The 15554-nt window shown below is 46.9% G+C and overlaps 2 protein-coding genes across 5 annotated transcripts in view; one reads left to right on the top strand and one right to left on the bottom strand.

The window, feature by feature from the left end:
* SPPL3 (signal peptide peptidase like 3) overlaps nucleotides 1-7062 on the top strand; it is a 67380-nt gene extending 60318 nt beyond the window's left edge. For both annotated transcript variants that reach the window (XM_069795236.1, XM_069795237.1), the window contains exon 11: nucleotides 12-7062. In XM_069795236.1, coding sequence (XP_069651337.1) covers nucleotides 12-83 — 72 coding nt within the window. In that variant the 3' untranslated portion in view covers nucleotides 84-7062. The remainder of the gene's footprint in view (nucleotides 1-11) is intronic.
* Nucleotides 6621-15485, bottom strand: ACADS (acyl-CoA dehydrogenase short chain). Of its 3 annotated transcripts, none has more exons than XM_069795234.1 (10): nucleotides 15361-15485; nucleotides 14868-15031; nucleotides 13017-13166; nucleotides 12706-12817; nucleotides 12154-12305; nucleotides 10764-10934; nucleotides 9401-9538; nucleotides 9036-9131; nucleotides 8637-8693; nucleotides 6621-8003 (listed from the first exon to the last, which is right to left on the bottom strand). In XM_069795234.1, the coding sequence occupies exons 1-10, from the start codon at nucleotides 15419-15421 to the stop codon at nucleotides 7851-7853; spliced, it is 1254 nt and encodes a 417-aa protein (XP_069651335.1). In that variant the 5' UTR covers nucleotides 15422-15485; the 3' UTR covers nucleotides 6621-7850. The 3 variants fall into 3 exon arrangements, 2 of the variants coding, with proteins under 2 accessions (XP_069651335.1, XP_069651336.1); XM_069795235.1 differs by lacking the exon at nucleotides 15361-15485 and adding an exon at nucleotides 13581-13609 and having other exon boundaries at nucleotides 14868-14929; XR_011326689.1 differs by having other exon boundaries at nucleotides 7864-8003; nucleotides 8637-8726.
* Between the last annotated feature and the right edge of the window lie 69 nt (nucleotides 15486-15554).

Consider the following 15554-nt stretch of genomic DNA (forward strand, 5'->3'; position numbering starts at 1 on the left):
TTCCTGCCTAGGGCGATCTACGTCGCATGTGGTCTGAGCCTTTCCACTCCAAGTCCAGCAGCTCCCGTTTCCTGGAAGTATGATGGAACAGATAGAAAGTGACCTGAACTTCTGCCTTGGTCCTTTTCACTTTAACTTGTGGCTTTGTCATCTCCTAAAGCTGGACTGGCTGGTACTTGGGAAGGTACCAACTACAGGACTTGTATGAAAGGACTTTGTATTAAAAGGAGGAAAAGAAAAAAAAGCTAAGATCCTGGAGCTCCGTGTGACTCCGTTCTCCCTGCAGATGTGGAACTGGGGACCCTTTGTGCAACTGCAGCCACTTTCCTCTTTTCCTCACTCGGATGGATTAGCACCAGACTATTACCTGTGTGAGAGAGGAAGAGACAGACTTGAAACTGAGAACGGCTTGAAGTCGTTCAGAAACTTGTGAACACTAAAAGAAATAACGTTTAAGCAAACTGAAGCTTCTTCAGAGAACCCCTCATGGACATTGGGACCAGTTTCCTGCTGGACTTCGGTTTTGAAAAGAACTGAGACAGAAGGTCTTCTGTCACAATATTGGGTTTTTTTGATTTATTAAATATTTCCTGTGGTGTGAGGTTACTTATTAAATCCACAGACATTGAGTGACTTCTTGCAGTATACATATAAAAATTTGTTGTAACAAGTTACATTTCCACCCAGATGTCATGTTGCAGTGAAAAAGGGCACGATTTTTATACATATATATATACACACATATAGATATATATATGAATAAATAAAAAGGAAAACCTGCTAAGATCATGCTATGTAGCAGACAGGGGCTTGCTGTAATTTTTAGCATGTAGAGCAGTTTACTATGGCTTTCTTGTATATGGATCTACGATGAGCTGCTCTTTTTTTCCCCCCCTCCTACAACTGAACCTGCAGTTTAAAAACAAGTGTAGTATTTGTACTGATTGTACTCATGGACTTTAGGGGATATTTGATTTTGATCAATGTAGCAAACTAGGGAAGAAAAAAATTCAAACCCAACCCTGTTCGTTTGAGGGGGGAGGGAGTGGGGGTGTCTTTTTTTTTCTTTTTTTTTTTTTTTAATTTTCTTTTTTTTACAAACAGCTCCCTTGCAGGTTTTTAGTAGTTCCTTCTTGACCCAGTGCATGTATTATAGCAGCAATTGTCTTTGTGCTTTCTGATCATAGTAATGTATCACTTGTAAATACATTTTTTCTATTTTCTATTTTTTTGTATTTTTTGCATTTTGTTTCATTAGTGTGCTGTATTTTTTCCATGCCCCTGCCCCTTAAAGAAAAAAAAAAAAAAAGGAAAAAAGAAAAAGAAAACTGTCCTTTACTGTTTTGACTGGTTGGAGTTTGCGTGTTGACTGCTTTGTACCTGTAGCCTGTTAAAATGTGGATTTTTATTTATTTATTTTAAACCAGCAGTTCCAGTTCTGGTTTGTTTTTTTTTTTTTTGACTGAAAGGCTTCCCTAGCTAACTAGAATTTTTTTCCTTTAAAATACTCTGCCAAATCGGATTTGGGGAGCTCTCCCAAAAGCTCATAGCTCTTGTTAGTCTGATAGATGCTGGTAACTGTTAGTTGACTGGAAGGAAAACAGGAATGTTTAAGAATGAATCTGACGGAACACTAACATTACTTTGGGGTACAGTTTTGTTACAACAGGTAAGGAAGCTTTGGTGAAATGTCCGATCCTTTCTGCTCTTCCAGATGTTACAAGAAGAGCATATTTAGCATGGTAGAAAATTTTGTCCAGCCACGTGTGTACTGTCATTAATTAATGTCTTCCTCTGTTCTCAGGGAAGTCTGCCACTGGTCAGTCAGAGGGGCTGATGGGGATGATGGCCTCTGCGCTGGCTGTAACAGATCTCTGAGACAGGTGAAACATCTGAAGAAACAGTAAGCAGCAGCACAGCCCTTCGGGGGGCATGGAGGGCTCCAAGATTTAGCAAGTGTGGGTGGGCAGCTGTGGTGGTGGGGATGTTGTGACTTCATTCTATTTCTTTATTTTTTATTTTTTTTCCCCCCAGTTCATCTCTTTCACTTAGTTGAAAGCATTTCTTCTAGCATGTGCCTGCAATGCTCGTCGTCAGGTAACTGTCACTTCTTAATGAAATAAATAGTTTTTAATTAAAAATCTGCTTTTACTGTTCATAGCAGGTGTCAGGTCCCAGACTTGCAGTCAGCTTGGGACAAAAGAAAGGCATCAGTTTTCAGCTACATACCTCAAACTTAAGCTGAATAAAATATTGATGAGGATATTCAGAGAGATTAAAAAAGACACTTTTTTGGTTTGGTTTTTTTTTTTTCCCAGAGGTTCCAACCAGTGGAATAAAATCTCTAGATCCTGTTCGCTACTGCTTTATCTTTCCAGCTCTTCCACCCACCTGATAGCAATGCACAGGAGTTCCCTCCTGCCTTTGGAATTAAAATAAAAGGTCTTTCTCTGTTTTACAAGTGGTATTTTTTAGTCCCTGCCAGGAAAGCATGCCTACGAATTATTTTCTACACTTAAAAAGGATTCTGGAAAAAGTTCTATAAGTACTAATGGACAAATGCTTAATAAGAATTAATTTAGCTTTCCAGAAAAATCTTGACGTGCCTTTTTAAGCTCTACTGCCCTCCCGCACACTGCGACCTTCTGACTTGCACCAAGAGACTGAGCTGTAACTGCGACACTTGGTTTCTGAACCCACAGGTAGGTAGAGCTTCCTGCACCGAGCGGACTGCCCAGCTTCCCCGGCGGAAGGTCCCACCTGCCAGGTGAGCAAAAACTGGACTGAAAAATGTTTGCTGCCCCTTCAGTGTGCAACAGTAGCTGCCACCTGCGGGAAAAGGATTTTGGTGCTTTGCAGAGGTTAACTGAAGCATAACTGTTCTAAATACAAACCTATTACACTTGCAGAGGGCAAAGCATTCTCCTAGGTTTTTTGAGTAAGGTAAAGCTGTAAAGCTTTGTCCCACAGCTCTCCCATCTAGAACAACCTCAGCATTCAGGGGAATTAGAAGCAGATTCCTACCTCGCTACTGAGCTGCTGGGCCCTCTCTGCACAGACACACCTTTTGTCCTTGTTTCTTCAGTCTGGCTGACTATGTGTCTTCTCAGCTTGAGGATGAAACTGTAGAAGCTGCTCGGGGTGCTCTGGATTTCCGGAGGCCATGTAGGGCCTAGGGCTCCCTGTCCCTGTTGTGGCTGCTACGGTTGTTGATACCTTCTTGGTTTAACATTCTGTTGAACTCTTTAATAAAAAACTACTTGACACCAAGTCCTGCAGTGAGATCGCCAAACCACCTGCCCTTTCTTCTGAAAAGTTGTCAGAAAAAAAAATTTTAGTAATATTTGACTAACATAAGTACATTGGTAATGTTTGACTAACATAAGCCTTCTTATGGGAAGGTAAAAGGATACTGGCCAAAAAGTGATAGACATAGAGCGTGTCTGTAGCAAAGAATTGTAACGTACAAACCTGTTAATAGTTCTAGAGTTGGTTTTCTGCTTTGTCTTTGGGAATAGTCAGCTTAGAAATTTTACTGTTTGTGTTTTGAAATTTCCCCAAGGTCACACTTAATCTTGCAAATATTATGAGCTCAGAAATGACCTGGGGTTGTCTGGCCAGCCAGTATGGGTGAAATGTATTAGAAATGCAAGCTGGTCATTCTGTGTCTCTATTGGCCTGATGGGAGCGATCCAGGGAGTTGTCAAATCGGTGCCCAGCCTGGCTGCGGGGCTGTACTGCGCTGCCTGTGGAGGCTCAGGAGCACACCAGGGTGGCCAGTGCTGCACTTTTAATCGTGTGACATTCAGAAGTGTTTTGCCGAGATGAACATTTCCTGTCTTATATGTGGAAGTACAGCATGTTCTGTGAGAGAAGGGGAAGAAGTAACTGAGGCAATTAGGAAATACTGGCGGTTGAGTGGCTTCCCCAGCTTAGTCTTGACCTCCTTGGGGGTGGAAGCGGAGGGAAGGTTTCCAAGTATTTTTCTTTTTATACAAGTAGTGATGGAGTGGAATTTGAAATAAATTTTTAGCTTAACAGTAGTAAACTGCATTTTTCATTCAAGTTACAACACTGTCATGTTTTCTTACCTCTATTCCATTTCTTCTTGTTGTTCTTATAGGTGCTTTGCTTTTTTACTTCAGGATGTCTTTCAAATTTGGTATTTGTCATGCTTTCTAAGATCCCCAGCATAACCTGAATGTGTGGCTGCTGCCAGGTCTGTGTGTATAATGAGGGCTCTCTACTTAGGCAAAACAAAATTTTGATATAAAGTCAAAATAATTTGTACTATTTTTCTTATAGATTAACAGTGTCAGAAAAGACTAGTAGAGGAGACTAGTCTAATGTGAAAGCAATACTACAGCAATTTCAGCTGAGTCCTGTAAAACACTGTATACACTGCTTAAACTTGGAAGGTTGAGACAATGCTTGGTTTTTTTTCAAAATTGTGTGAAATTGAGAGGTGAGCCCCATCCTGCTGTGTGCCAAGGAAGTCAGATGCTTCAGAAGGGATCCAGTCTCCAGGCAGCTCCTCATTCTTGGTGGATGTGGCTCACATCCATGTGCCCCAGGAAGAGTTAAGTATTTCTCACCTGTGTGTATTTAATTGTGACAGCCCAGAACAGCTCCTCTCTTCCTTTAGTCTGGTGGCAACTGACATGAAGAGACTGTGAGCTTTAGATATGACATAAAATATATCAAATCTGCTAGTTAGGGCTCCCCCTGCTTCATTCCCAGTAGTCTGCCTCGTAACCAGTTTCATGTACACTTAAGAGCATTGTGGGGTAGAAAACACAATGTCCTTGAAAACTGTAGCTGTGGCTTACCTCCTCCCCCACATCTTTCTTATTTAGGTATGACCCAATTTTTCCCATCTCAGTGCTCCAACTTTGCAATGTTGGCCGAGTTTGTAAATTGATAAAAACTTCTCGCTTTACTTGTAACTAGATCCTTTTCTCAAAGCCTGGCCCTACCCTATACCTAGCCAGTTTAGTGCTGTCTGGGGGTGGCTCTCGGCAAGAGCTCCCTATTTAATGCTGCAAAACTTGTTTGTGTTTTGCGCTTTCAGCAGTTCTCTTCTGTAACAACAGCCCCGAGGAGCAGATGCACATGTATTACAGCCAAATTGTCTCAGCCAGCAGCAGCGAGGAGTAAGCTCTTAGTATCTTGCTCTGAGAAAACCCAGTTCTTTGCTCTCAGAGCTCTGGGGTAGGCTTTGTGCATAAGCATGCCGTTTACCCCAAAGAACTGCTGTGAATAGTGCTGTGTGACAGCTTACCGATTCCTCACTGGACTTATGCAGCAGGGAAGGTACTGGAAAGCCTTTGTGCCTTTAAAGCATGTTTTTAGGTAATAACAAAGGGAATTCTAATAGAGTAGCTTAAGATATTCCTAGGCTCAGGATCCTGACTGGCATGCTGTACCTAGACCAGCGATTTTTAACCAGCTCCACCCTTTTTGTTATTTGATGATGTGCAGTGTAATTTGATACAGACTATGGCAGAGGTGCAGCACTCAGCAACTTAGCATCAAGTATGCAGTTGTTAGCCAGGTCAGCTGCTGTACTGAGGTCAGAGCTAGCAAGAAGCTTGTTAAGGAGGCATGCAGTGCATGATCCATGCATTCCTAAAAGCAGGTTCTGGTCACAGGCGCAGCAGCAGGGCTTCTGCAAGAGCTGCCCCCCATATTCTCTGCAGAAGGTCCACAAGGGATTTGATACATCTAGTTTGTAGGTTCTTCAGTTGTGTTCTCAGTCAGCTGAGGTGTTCATCACTATTCTCCCCCTTAGGTCAGCCATGATGCGTGTACAGAGACAATTTCACTCTGCTCTGGAGAAGCTGCAGTCATTTAGAGTTGGTAAATGAAGGAGGCGTGATGTTGAAGAGGAGCAGTCTGAAAGCGCTGATGGTACAGTAAAGCAGCTCTAAGAGAAGCAGCCAGCTAAAAAGAGGGGAAACAGTGCAGCAGGCATGGTCTAAGTAAGTGTGACTGACTGCTCTGGGTCGCTGGGGTTTCAGCTGGACCTCAGCACACGAGGTCAGTGAAGACAAGCACTGAACAGTAACTGCATTCCTGCAATCCTCACTTCCTTGTGGCAAGCAGCCCTACAGCTCCTGTTCTGGCTGAGTGGCTGCAAGGAGAAATAAGTATAAAATAATATCACTTTCTCCTACACAATCATAGATACGAGCCTTCAGCAATCGTCCAAGCAGTGGTATGGGCTGAAATCAAGCTAGAAAAGTGTCTCTCACTCCTGGAAGACCTCCATAATTTACAACACATTCACAGTCTTTAGAATGGTTTTCCAGTAGAAATTCCCTGTTGAATGCCCTGCTTGGCTCAGTTTCTGTTAATCCTTAGGTTTGCGAGAGCAGCAAGGAGAAATTAAAGACTTGAAGACTTTGCCCCAACATGCAGTTGCCCTCTAGCGACCTGCAAAGGGTTTATTTATATTTCTGGGATGTCTGCACTAGCAAATGCCTGCTGCACTTCAAAGCAGTGTCTAACTGGTGCGTGCCGGCCCAGGCGGTTTATGCTCCTGTGTCTTGTGACTGGAAGAAAATACTCTAAATGAATTCACATTTGCATGAAAAAAACAAAGTGGGGACTGGTGCTCCTTAAAATTAGGTTTTATTTGTCTTCTCTGCTCTCTGTATGTAATAGAATCCTGCTGTTTTTCCTTCCACACAAATTAAATAAATGGCACCACAGGAAAATAACCATTTACCTCTAGTTTACTCATCGTTTGGACAACGAGATGGACCATAAAGGCTGTAGTGTTAATCGTCTCCATCTTTTCCTGAGTTTAGAGCTTTTCTTTTGGCTGTTGAATCTTCTAAAAGTTAATTTTTTGCCAAAGATAACTGATTGAGGATATGTGCTACTGCTAAAGCTTCCTGGTAAGGTTTTCTGTGTCATCTGTTAATTTCCTCCTTGTTGCCCAAAACATGTAGAGATTAAAGGCTGTTGCTGCTACTTCATGTACTTCCTTTCCTGTTGGGTAGTTGTTGGTATAGTAAAAGCAGCTTTGGGAGCAGAGGTTTTTTTGGTTTTGTTTTTTTTTTCTTAAAAAAAACCACAGTCTCAGGTAGTGCAGCTTTTCTGTCCTTTGCTTTTACACCTACATCCATAAGTGGCTGAGTGAGCAGGCTCCTGGGCTCTGCTGGCCAAGATCCAAGGGTTTTTTCCTGACCTGTTTTTACACCTACATAGAAGCAACCCCAGCCTGTACGAAGAGCCCTTTGTGCGTAGGTAGTACCTGTGTCCTCCCATCTGGCTCCTCTCCTGCTGAAAGTAGGGAAGAGTGCTCTGCTGCAATGATTACCTCAACACAGGCTGTATCCAATTACGAGCTCCCACATAGCTGTGTGCCACACCTGAAATTCATCAAAGCCTGATCAGAAGAGGCTGTGTAACCCCAGCCTGGAGCAGGGCACAGGGGTCCTGTCTGAGTGCCTCTAACTTTGGCACTGGTTATTCAGTATCACAGTGACAAATTTTTGGAAAACAGGCAGAGAGAGCTGCTGACTTTACTGAACAGCAAAGTCATTTTGCCGCTACCAAACCAACACAACGCTCCAGCTTAGGAAAAGGTCTACGCTCCCATACAAGGACAGGTTGCCTCCTCCCTCCGGCACTCGCAGCCATCACTTACAAACCTAGATAGGGCCTTCTGTGCACCATACTATGTCCAAAGAAGAATCAGCACATTTTAACAAGAGGGTCAGTTACTCATTGGTGAGGAAAACTTCCATCATTAGCCTCATTGAAGACGGCCAAGACTCGATTGCTGTTGCGCACTGTTACACGAGGCACTCTGGGGCAGTGTCTTGCTCTAGTCAGCTTCTTCAGCTACGGTAGGCCTTCAGCAATTGACCTGCTATCACCAGTCTTTGGATCTCACTGGTCCCCTCATAGATCTCGGTGATACGAGCGTCACGGTAATGGCGTTCTGCTGGCATCTCTGTCACATAGCCCATCCCGCCCAAGATCTGGATGGCCTGAAACAAAGGTAGCAGGTTAGAAAGGAAGCAGGGTCAAGGAATTTGTTTTCTACAGAACACAGCCACCTTAAAAGGAGCTAAGCCCACTGCAAGCATAACTGGAGGGAAGACGTGGGGATGACTGCAGCCCATTTGCAGTCAGAGGAATAAATAGGATTTTAACTGGGTAAGAGCAATACTGATGTCCCAGACAGAGAATGAATTGCTTCAGAGGTAGTTGTTAGTGAACCATGTTTGGCTAAGACACTGTTAAGGACAGGGGAAAATAAATGCAGACACCAGAAGTCCCGCTCCATTTGCTCACTATGTTGCAAACTTACTAGTAGTCCTGACTGGTGCACCCATGTTCTCTCCCCCATTGCTAATCCCACTCAAAATTTTGACACTGCCCTGGACAGCAACAGGCACAGAAGACTTCTTTAATAATACAGCTGCCACAGGCCACCACAAATCCCTGCCCACACCCAGGAGGATGGCTGTACTAACCAGCCTCAGTCATACAGGTTGGTTTGGGTTTGTTTTTTTTAAAAAATCTAGTAAATTCCATGCCACCTTCCCCAAGCACTTGTGCAACAACACAAACTCCCTTTCAGCATGCTGTGTATCAGAGATGTCAGTTGAAGTAGTTACCTGGTGAGCAATGGCTGTTGCAGCTTCTGATGCAGCCAGTTTGGCCATCGCCGCTTCCTTTGGAGAAGGAAAACATCACTGAGGGTGCAGCTATCACAAAAAGGAACAGGTCACTTGCACTAGGAGCTTGAACACCCACAGACCAGCTGTGCAGAGGCAGGCCTGATCATTGGTGCCAGCTGACAGTGGCCACCTCCCTCCCCTTGGCTAAAACCAGGACTCAGCTCAGCAGGCTGCCTGAGGATTGACAGCAGAGTCCAGCATCTGCTGGTGGGTTAAACACCAACAGCACTGGCTGGGCAAGCGCCGAATGCAGCAATGCTGTACATAGTGCGGTTTCCTTGCCTTGAGCCTGTGCCCCGTGTTGTCACTGTTGGACAAATGCAAGGCTGGAAATACCTTTGTGAAGGGCTTCCCATTGTCTTTCAGCATAGCGGCTCTCCAGGTCAGCAAGCGCGCACCCTCCAACGCCACAGCCATATCTGCTAGCTTAAACTGCAACGACAAACACTGCCTTTGTTCCAGGTGCTGGCCTCTGCCTGCGCAAGAACATACAGCAGAAGTCTCCCACCCCTGAGGCCAGTATTGCTAGAAAAGGAGGGCCTCCATCCCAACAATCAGTTTTAAGTGTTTTAAAACAGAAATTATTACCCTATTTAGGCCAAACAGCGCAAAGTGCACTGTGTGCCAGAAGCCACGCCTGAGAGCGCACGTGAACTTTGCACCAGCGATGCTTGGAGCTGCCTCGTCCACCTGGTTTGTACCTGCACTGCCTGTAGCTTTGTGATGGGCGACCCAAAGGCCATTCTCTTTTCAGCATAATCCACAGCACAGTCCAGAGCTGCCTGTGCTATTCCCAGAGCCTGTGAGGCAATACCAATTCTTCCTGCATCCAGAGTTTGCTGAGAAACAAACAAAATACATGTGTTAAGTCAAGTCATGCTTGATCAAAGATAGTACACTCACATTTCTGATCTTGCTGGGGAGCTGCTGTAGCCTTAGTATCCTGTGGTCAGAGACTTCCTTGATTCAGAATATTCCTGGTTATGCAGGAATAGAGCGCTTTAAAATGTACTGGGCACTGCAGAGAGAAGCCAGGTGTACAAAATAAGGGAAACAGCACAACGAGCAGCATCTGCTCTGGAAGGGGCTGAAAGAACCCTTCAGCTAGACCCCTGGCTCACTGTGCAGCTGATTTTACTTTAAGTGAAAAAAAAAAAAAAAAAAAAAAAAGGAAATCTGGTCAGTTTTCCTCTTTGCCCTTATCAGTACACACACTGAAGCAAGCATTTTTCAAAATGACTAGTGAATTGAGTCAGTAACCTGACTTACCTCAAACACCTGCCCATTTTGCTTTTAACTGCTTCCCTGCCTCACTATGCACAGGAATAATTTACAGCACAGTGAGAAAAGGCTTCATCTTCCCAAGTCCTGGGCTGAGCGTCTTAAAAAAGTGGTTGGTGACTGGCGGGTTCATCTAGTTTTGGACATAATGGAATGGGCTGTTCTCCAGGGAGCTCAGCCTTTTTCAAAAAGTCAGGCCAACAAATGGTGTTTTGCCCCTACAAAGAGAGCAATGAACACTTCCAAGGGGTAGTGCGTCACTGCAAGGAATGCGCTGTTCTGCAGCTGCCTGGCTCCTCCTCAGAAGTCACACACATGCCATAACTCGGATTTCATCCACCTTTAGACACTATCCAGAGGTTGTTCTGGGCCTCCAGGACAGCTTTCCTCTGCCACAGTATTTAGGGAAAATGCCATGTTTTCCCTTTATCTGCAGGTACAAACTGGAGGAATAGAGGGTTGGGAAAGGAGAAAAATCAAAATACACCACCCCTGCTGACACACCACCTCAGCAGCATCACCATTCTTTCATCTGAGAACCACCACATTGAGTCTACAATAAAGTGCTGCAGTAAGGATCTGCAGTAAATTAATGATTCATCAAGCTCTGTGAATGATTTCTCCCACGTTAGCAAGAGGGGTCAACTGCTTAATGTCACACAGAACAGCTTATGTGAGTGGTCCTCACCAAAGTGATCGTAAGTCTGAAAATGGTTTTGAAAATGGTAAACTTGGGAACTACAGCTTTACACAACCACAGCTGCACCCCAATCCATCTCTTACCATGGCAATTTTGAAGCCCATTCCCAGCTGCCCCAGTAGGTTGGCCTTGGGTATCCGACAGTCCTCAAATATCAGGTTGGCAGTGGAAGAGGCTCGAATTCCCAGCTTGTCTTCTTTCTTCCCCAGTGACAGCCCAGCAGTTGGCATGGGAACCAGGAACGCGCTAATGCCCTGCAAGGAGACCCAAAACTCTTAGGAGTGTTGCCAACTTCCCACTTACCTGGCTGTCAACAGGATTCCTCCAAACATTTTTCATAGAAGCCACATGTCTAGGTGTTTTGGGGTTGTGTGGCAGGGGCTACAGGGATGGCTCCTGTGAGAAGCTGCTAGAAGCTTCCACGGCTCCAAGTCAGACCCACCTCTGGCCAAGAGTGACCCAATCAGCAACGGTGGTAGCACCTCTGCGATAACATATTTAAGAAGGGGAAATCTGCAGCAGAGAGGGGAGTGGGATGTGACAGAAACCCCAATGCAGATACCAAGGTCAGTGAAGAAAGAGGGGGAGAAGGTGCACCAGAGGAGGGGATGCCCCTGCAGCCTGTGGTGAGATGGCAGGCTGTCCCCCTGCAGCTCATGGAGGGGAGCAGAGGAGCAGATGCCCACCTGCAGCCCATGGAAGAGCCCATGCCAGAGCAGGGTGATGCCCCCAAAGATGGCCATGACTCCACGGGAAAGCCCGCACTGGAGCAGTCTGTGACTGAAGATCGGCCCACAGAAAGGACCCACATTGGAGCAGCTCATGAAGAACTGCAGCCCATGGGACGGACTCACATCGGAGAAGTTAATGGAGAACTGTCTCCTGTGGGAGGGACCCCACACTGGATCAGGGGAAGAGTGAGGAGTCCTCCCCCTGAGGAGGAAGGAGTGGCAGAAAGGAGGTGTGATGAACTGACCCCCAACCCCTACTGCACAGCCCCCTCACCTCTTGCCGGGAGGAGGTAGGGAGGAGTGGGGGGAAGCTGTTTTAAGATTTGGGTTTACTTCCCATTATCCTGTTTTGATTTGATTGGTAGTAAATTAAATTGATTTTGTTTTTTTCCCCAAGTTGAGTCTGTTTTTCACCCGTGACTGTAAGTGGCGAGTGATCCCTCCCTGTCCTTGTCTCGACCCACAAGCTTTTCTTTGTATTTTCTCCTCCCCATCCTACCAGAGAGGAGCGAGCGAGCGACCTTGTGGTCCTTTGCTGCCAGCTGGGCTCAAACCACAACACTAGGTAACCAGGAGAAGGGAGGGGAGAGCTGAGACGGAACAGAGCCAGCACACATCAGCCACTCCTCTGCTCAATGCCTGAACGGCTCTAAACAGAGTCCCCAGAGCCTTTTCAAAGTGCTTCTCCTGCACAACTCCTTTACACCCACCCCTTTTTCCTGACTGACCCAAATGAACACACCTTGTGCTTCAGGGATTTATCCGTAGTAGCAAACACCACAGTGGCCGAGGCGTCCCAGGCGTTGGTGATCCAGGCCTTGGTGCCATTCAGAACCCACTCGTCGCCATCCAGGCGTGCCACCGTGGACGCCGCACCCGCGTCACTGCCATTTCCTGAGCAAGGAACCAGCAAATAAAACTCAGGCAATCGGTGGCAGCCTGGGGTGCAAACCCACCCCCCGCCCACACCCCCTGTCACAGCACCTCTTTTAACTGCAGTAGTGTCACCACTGTCCCTCCCACAGGACCCACACAGGGAGGGGAAAGGCCCATCTGTCTAAGATGTGTCCATCTCCAGAGCTCTGCTCACACAGAGCGGATGAAAATTTTCAGCATGGACCATGGGGATGGCAGTTAATACCTTGGGCACTAGGACTTTGTTTACACAGAATGGCTATAAACCACCTTTCTACAAACTGCTACAATTTCACAGACCTAAAGTCCATCGTAAACCTGACTAAGGAAAGAAGCTACCCTACATTCTCTGCAACAGGAACAGTAACAGTCACATCACCTGGTTCACTAAGGGCAAAACATCCGATTTTCTCTCCACCGGTGAAGGGAGCAATCCACTTGTGCTTCTGTTCTTCGGAGCCAAACTTGAGTATTGGCCCTAAATACAGAGACTTTAAGAATTGAGTGTTGAGTTAGTGCCTCTTGAAGGTACAAGCGATCCAGTAACTCCCTAATTTCTAAGTGCTCTCCAATACACCAGAACCCTCCACAGGAACAGACCTCATTTCTCCCACAAACCCCTCTCCAATACCCCCCTGACGCCAGCCTCAGTTCCACACCTGTCCCTCACATGCAACCTGAGACACTTACATTATTGACGCTGATGATGACACCCGTGGACGCGCAGCCCCTGCTGATCTCCTCCACAGCAATGGAATAGGCCAGGTAGTCGAGGCCCGCTCCTTTGTACTCCTCCGGCACATCCATAGCCAGCAGCCCTAAGCCACCCATCTTCTTTACCTGCACACAGGGAATGGAGGAGTGAGACCCTCTGCGCCACCAGTGTCCCAGCAAATAACACACAGACACATGGAGATAAAAACAGGTCATAGCAGGGCTACACACAGAGGAAAAGATGTGCACAACTCCTGGTGAAATGGGAATCTGACTGTACCAACTGGTAAGTGTCCCCAGGTCCCGATGACTTCAACAAGAGCCAAGAGCTGCACGCAGTGCCTGCTGCCTAAGACAAGGCTCTTGCTTATTTAAAGAGCTCTCTTCAGTACCGGGAAGGAGGGAGCCTTCTGAAATAGGCAGATACAACCCCACCAACATTTCCTCAGCCTCCCACCAAAGCTTTCCCCTTTGCATGTCCCCTATCAGTAGGAAGCTCTCAATGGGAAATCTAGCTGATAAAAATCATTAGAACTTTACCTTTGAGTCTGCTGAGCTTCAGCCTAGGACCGCACAAGGAAAGAATTTTACAGAATGAATGACCCATAGAACAGTTTGCAAGAAGGTGATTTTTTCTTTCCCATTAATTGTTGGTTACATGCCACATTATTCCACCCCAAGTTCCTCAGCTGGACCCCTGCTTTCTTAACTGTAAGCTCTTTAGAGCACTGACTGTATCACTCTAGGTCTCTTGTTAATGTTTGGCAACATACAAGAGAAAAAACCACCTTTCCTCTGTTTTTACATTTAAGATGTCAAGCTTTTGGTGTTGCGGAAATAACTGTGTCACCAGCCTCTGCTTGCTTTAAGAGGAACCAAGGGAATTTTTAAACAAATATTTTCCCTCCTGTATGGGCACCCAAAACACTAGTCCTTCACATCAAATCCAGAGGATGAACAAAAGCCAGCAACTAGTTCTATGTATGTTGCTTTGTCTTAATAAACACTGTTTACATTTTGAATTTTCCCCTACACATTCAAGTGAAAAGACTCAAAAATAAAATGTAAAATTCTCAGATAAGAACAGTGAAGTAAAGTGGAAAGTAGTTTCTTCCTTAGAGCGAGTATGACTTTCCCGGCTTAATCCTTCCTTAATCCTTAACAGAAAGAGGGACGTATGACAAAACTTGCATGCCTCTGACTGTTCTCATTTGGAGCCTTTTGGCTAATGTAACAGTATATATTTTTCTGGAGCTTAGTACTTCACTGCAGTGAAACAGGTGAGTTAGTCTGCTCAACATGGCACAGAATGTACTGCTGTGTCTGTACTGCTTTCCACAGGAGAAATCACAGGTTTGATTAGCATCTCAATTTCTTCACAGCCCCAGAGGATGACTAACATGCATCTCCTATCTCCTGATCACTTCTTTTCACCATCTGAAATGCACTTGGGTCACCCACACTTCCTCACTATAAATCATTTTTACAGTTATCTGCAGTCTATGAAAGTATTTCATTGGTTTTATAAGTCAGTTGTATTACAGCCCACAGGTAAGGCAGTAAGAGAACTGAAAATTCAACGGTACTAAAGTCAGACACAGAGAAACGCAAGTAAAGAGCTCAAAATGTCCCGTGGGCATTACAATGTCCGCACTCAACGAACTCTGACAGAAGTTGATCTAAACCTCAATTTTCTACTAAGCCAGAGCTTAATGTACTTTTTGCTTCAGGCCCAAGCGGCGCTACCCCAGCAGCAGAGGGAAGTCAGGCTCTGAACGAGCCAGTCCGCCTCCGTCGTGCCCACCTCCCGGGGGGAGCAGCACCCACCTGCTCGGCCGGGAAGCGGTGCTCCTTATCCAGCTGAGCTGCGAGAGGCATCAGCTCCTTTTCTGCGAAGTCCCGGCACGTCTGACGCAGCATCTGGTGTGTTTCTGGCAGCTCCGCTGACTGGTACACCGTGTGCAGTCGGCGGAGGCACCCAAAGGGCAGGGCTGAAAGGAAGGAAAGGAATTGAGCGCCGTTGCTTCCCTCCACGCCCGGCGGAGGGGGCTGAAACCCACCCAGGAGGGTCTCACGCAACGCGGCTGGGGGCCTCCCCGGAGGGAGACTCTTCCCCCGGCACCCAGGCTGCGGGACCCGGGGCTCGGCTTGAAGGGCGGCACCCCCCGCCGCGGGCTGAGGGAACCCGCCTCAGGCCCTGAAGGGCACCGGGACGCCGCCTCCCGCGCGGGCCACGGCCCCTTCCCACCCCCTTCGCTTGCCTCGCAGCCTCCCGAGCAGCCGCGGCGCAGCCGGGAGCCGAGCCCGGCGCCCTCCTCACCCCTGGTCGGCCCACCGCCGCGGGCCAGCAACGCCAACGCGGCCGCCATTCCCGCCGCCATTCCCGCCGCCCGTCGCCTCAGGGGAGCGCGAGGAGACAGGAGACAGCGCACGCGCGAGCCGCCAGGGCGGCCCCCCCGCCATTGGCGCCCCGGCCCCGCCCACAAGCCCGCCCCCCCGCGCTCCGGCCCCGCC

This window comes from Haliaeetus albicilla, chromosome 10 (assembly GCF_947461875.1).
Source record: "Haliaeetus albicilla chromosome 10, bHalAlb1.1, whole genome shotgun sequence".
Lineage (NCBI taxonomy): Eukaryota > Metazoa > Chordata > Aves > Accipitriformes > Accipitridae > Haliaeetus > Haliaeetus albicilla.

What these genes read in the sequence shown, in the direction of transcription:
- ACADS (XM_069795234.1), bottom strand. Translation starts at nt 15,421, where the DNA reads ATGGCGGCGGGAATGGCGGCCGCGTTGGCGTTGCTGGCCCGCGGCGGT. An exon ending in TCATCATCAGCGTCAATAAT is followed by an intron (nt 12,818 to 13,016) that starts GTAAGTGTCTCA and finishes CAATTCTTAAAG; the next exon opens with TCTCTGTATTTAGGGCCAAT. An exon ending in TTTTGCCCTTAGTGAACCAG is followed by an intron (nt 12,306 to 12,705) that starts GTGATGTGACTG and finishes TTCCTTGCTCAG; the next exon opens with GAAATGGCAGTGACGCGGGT.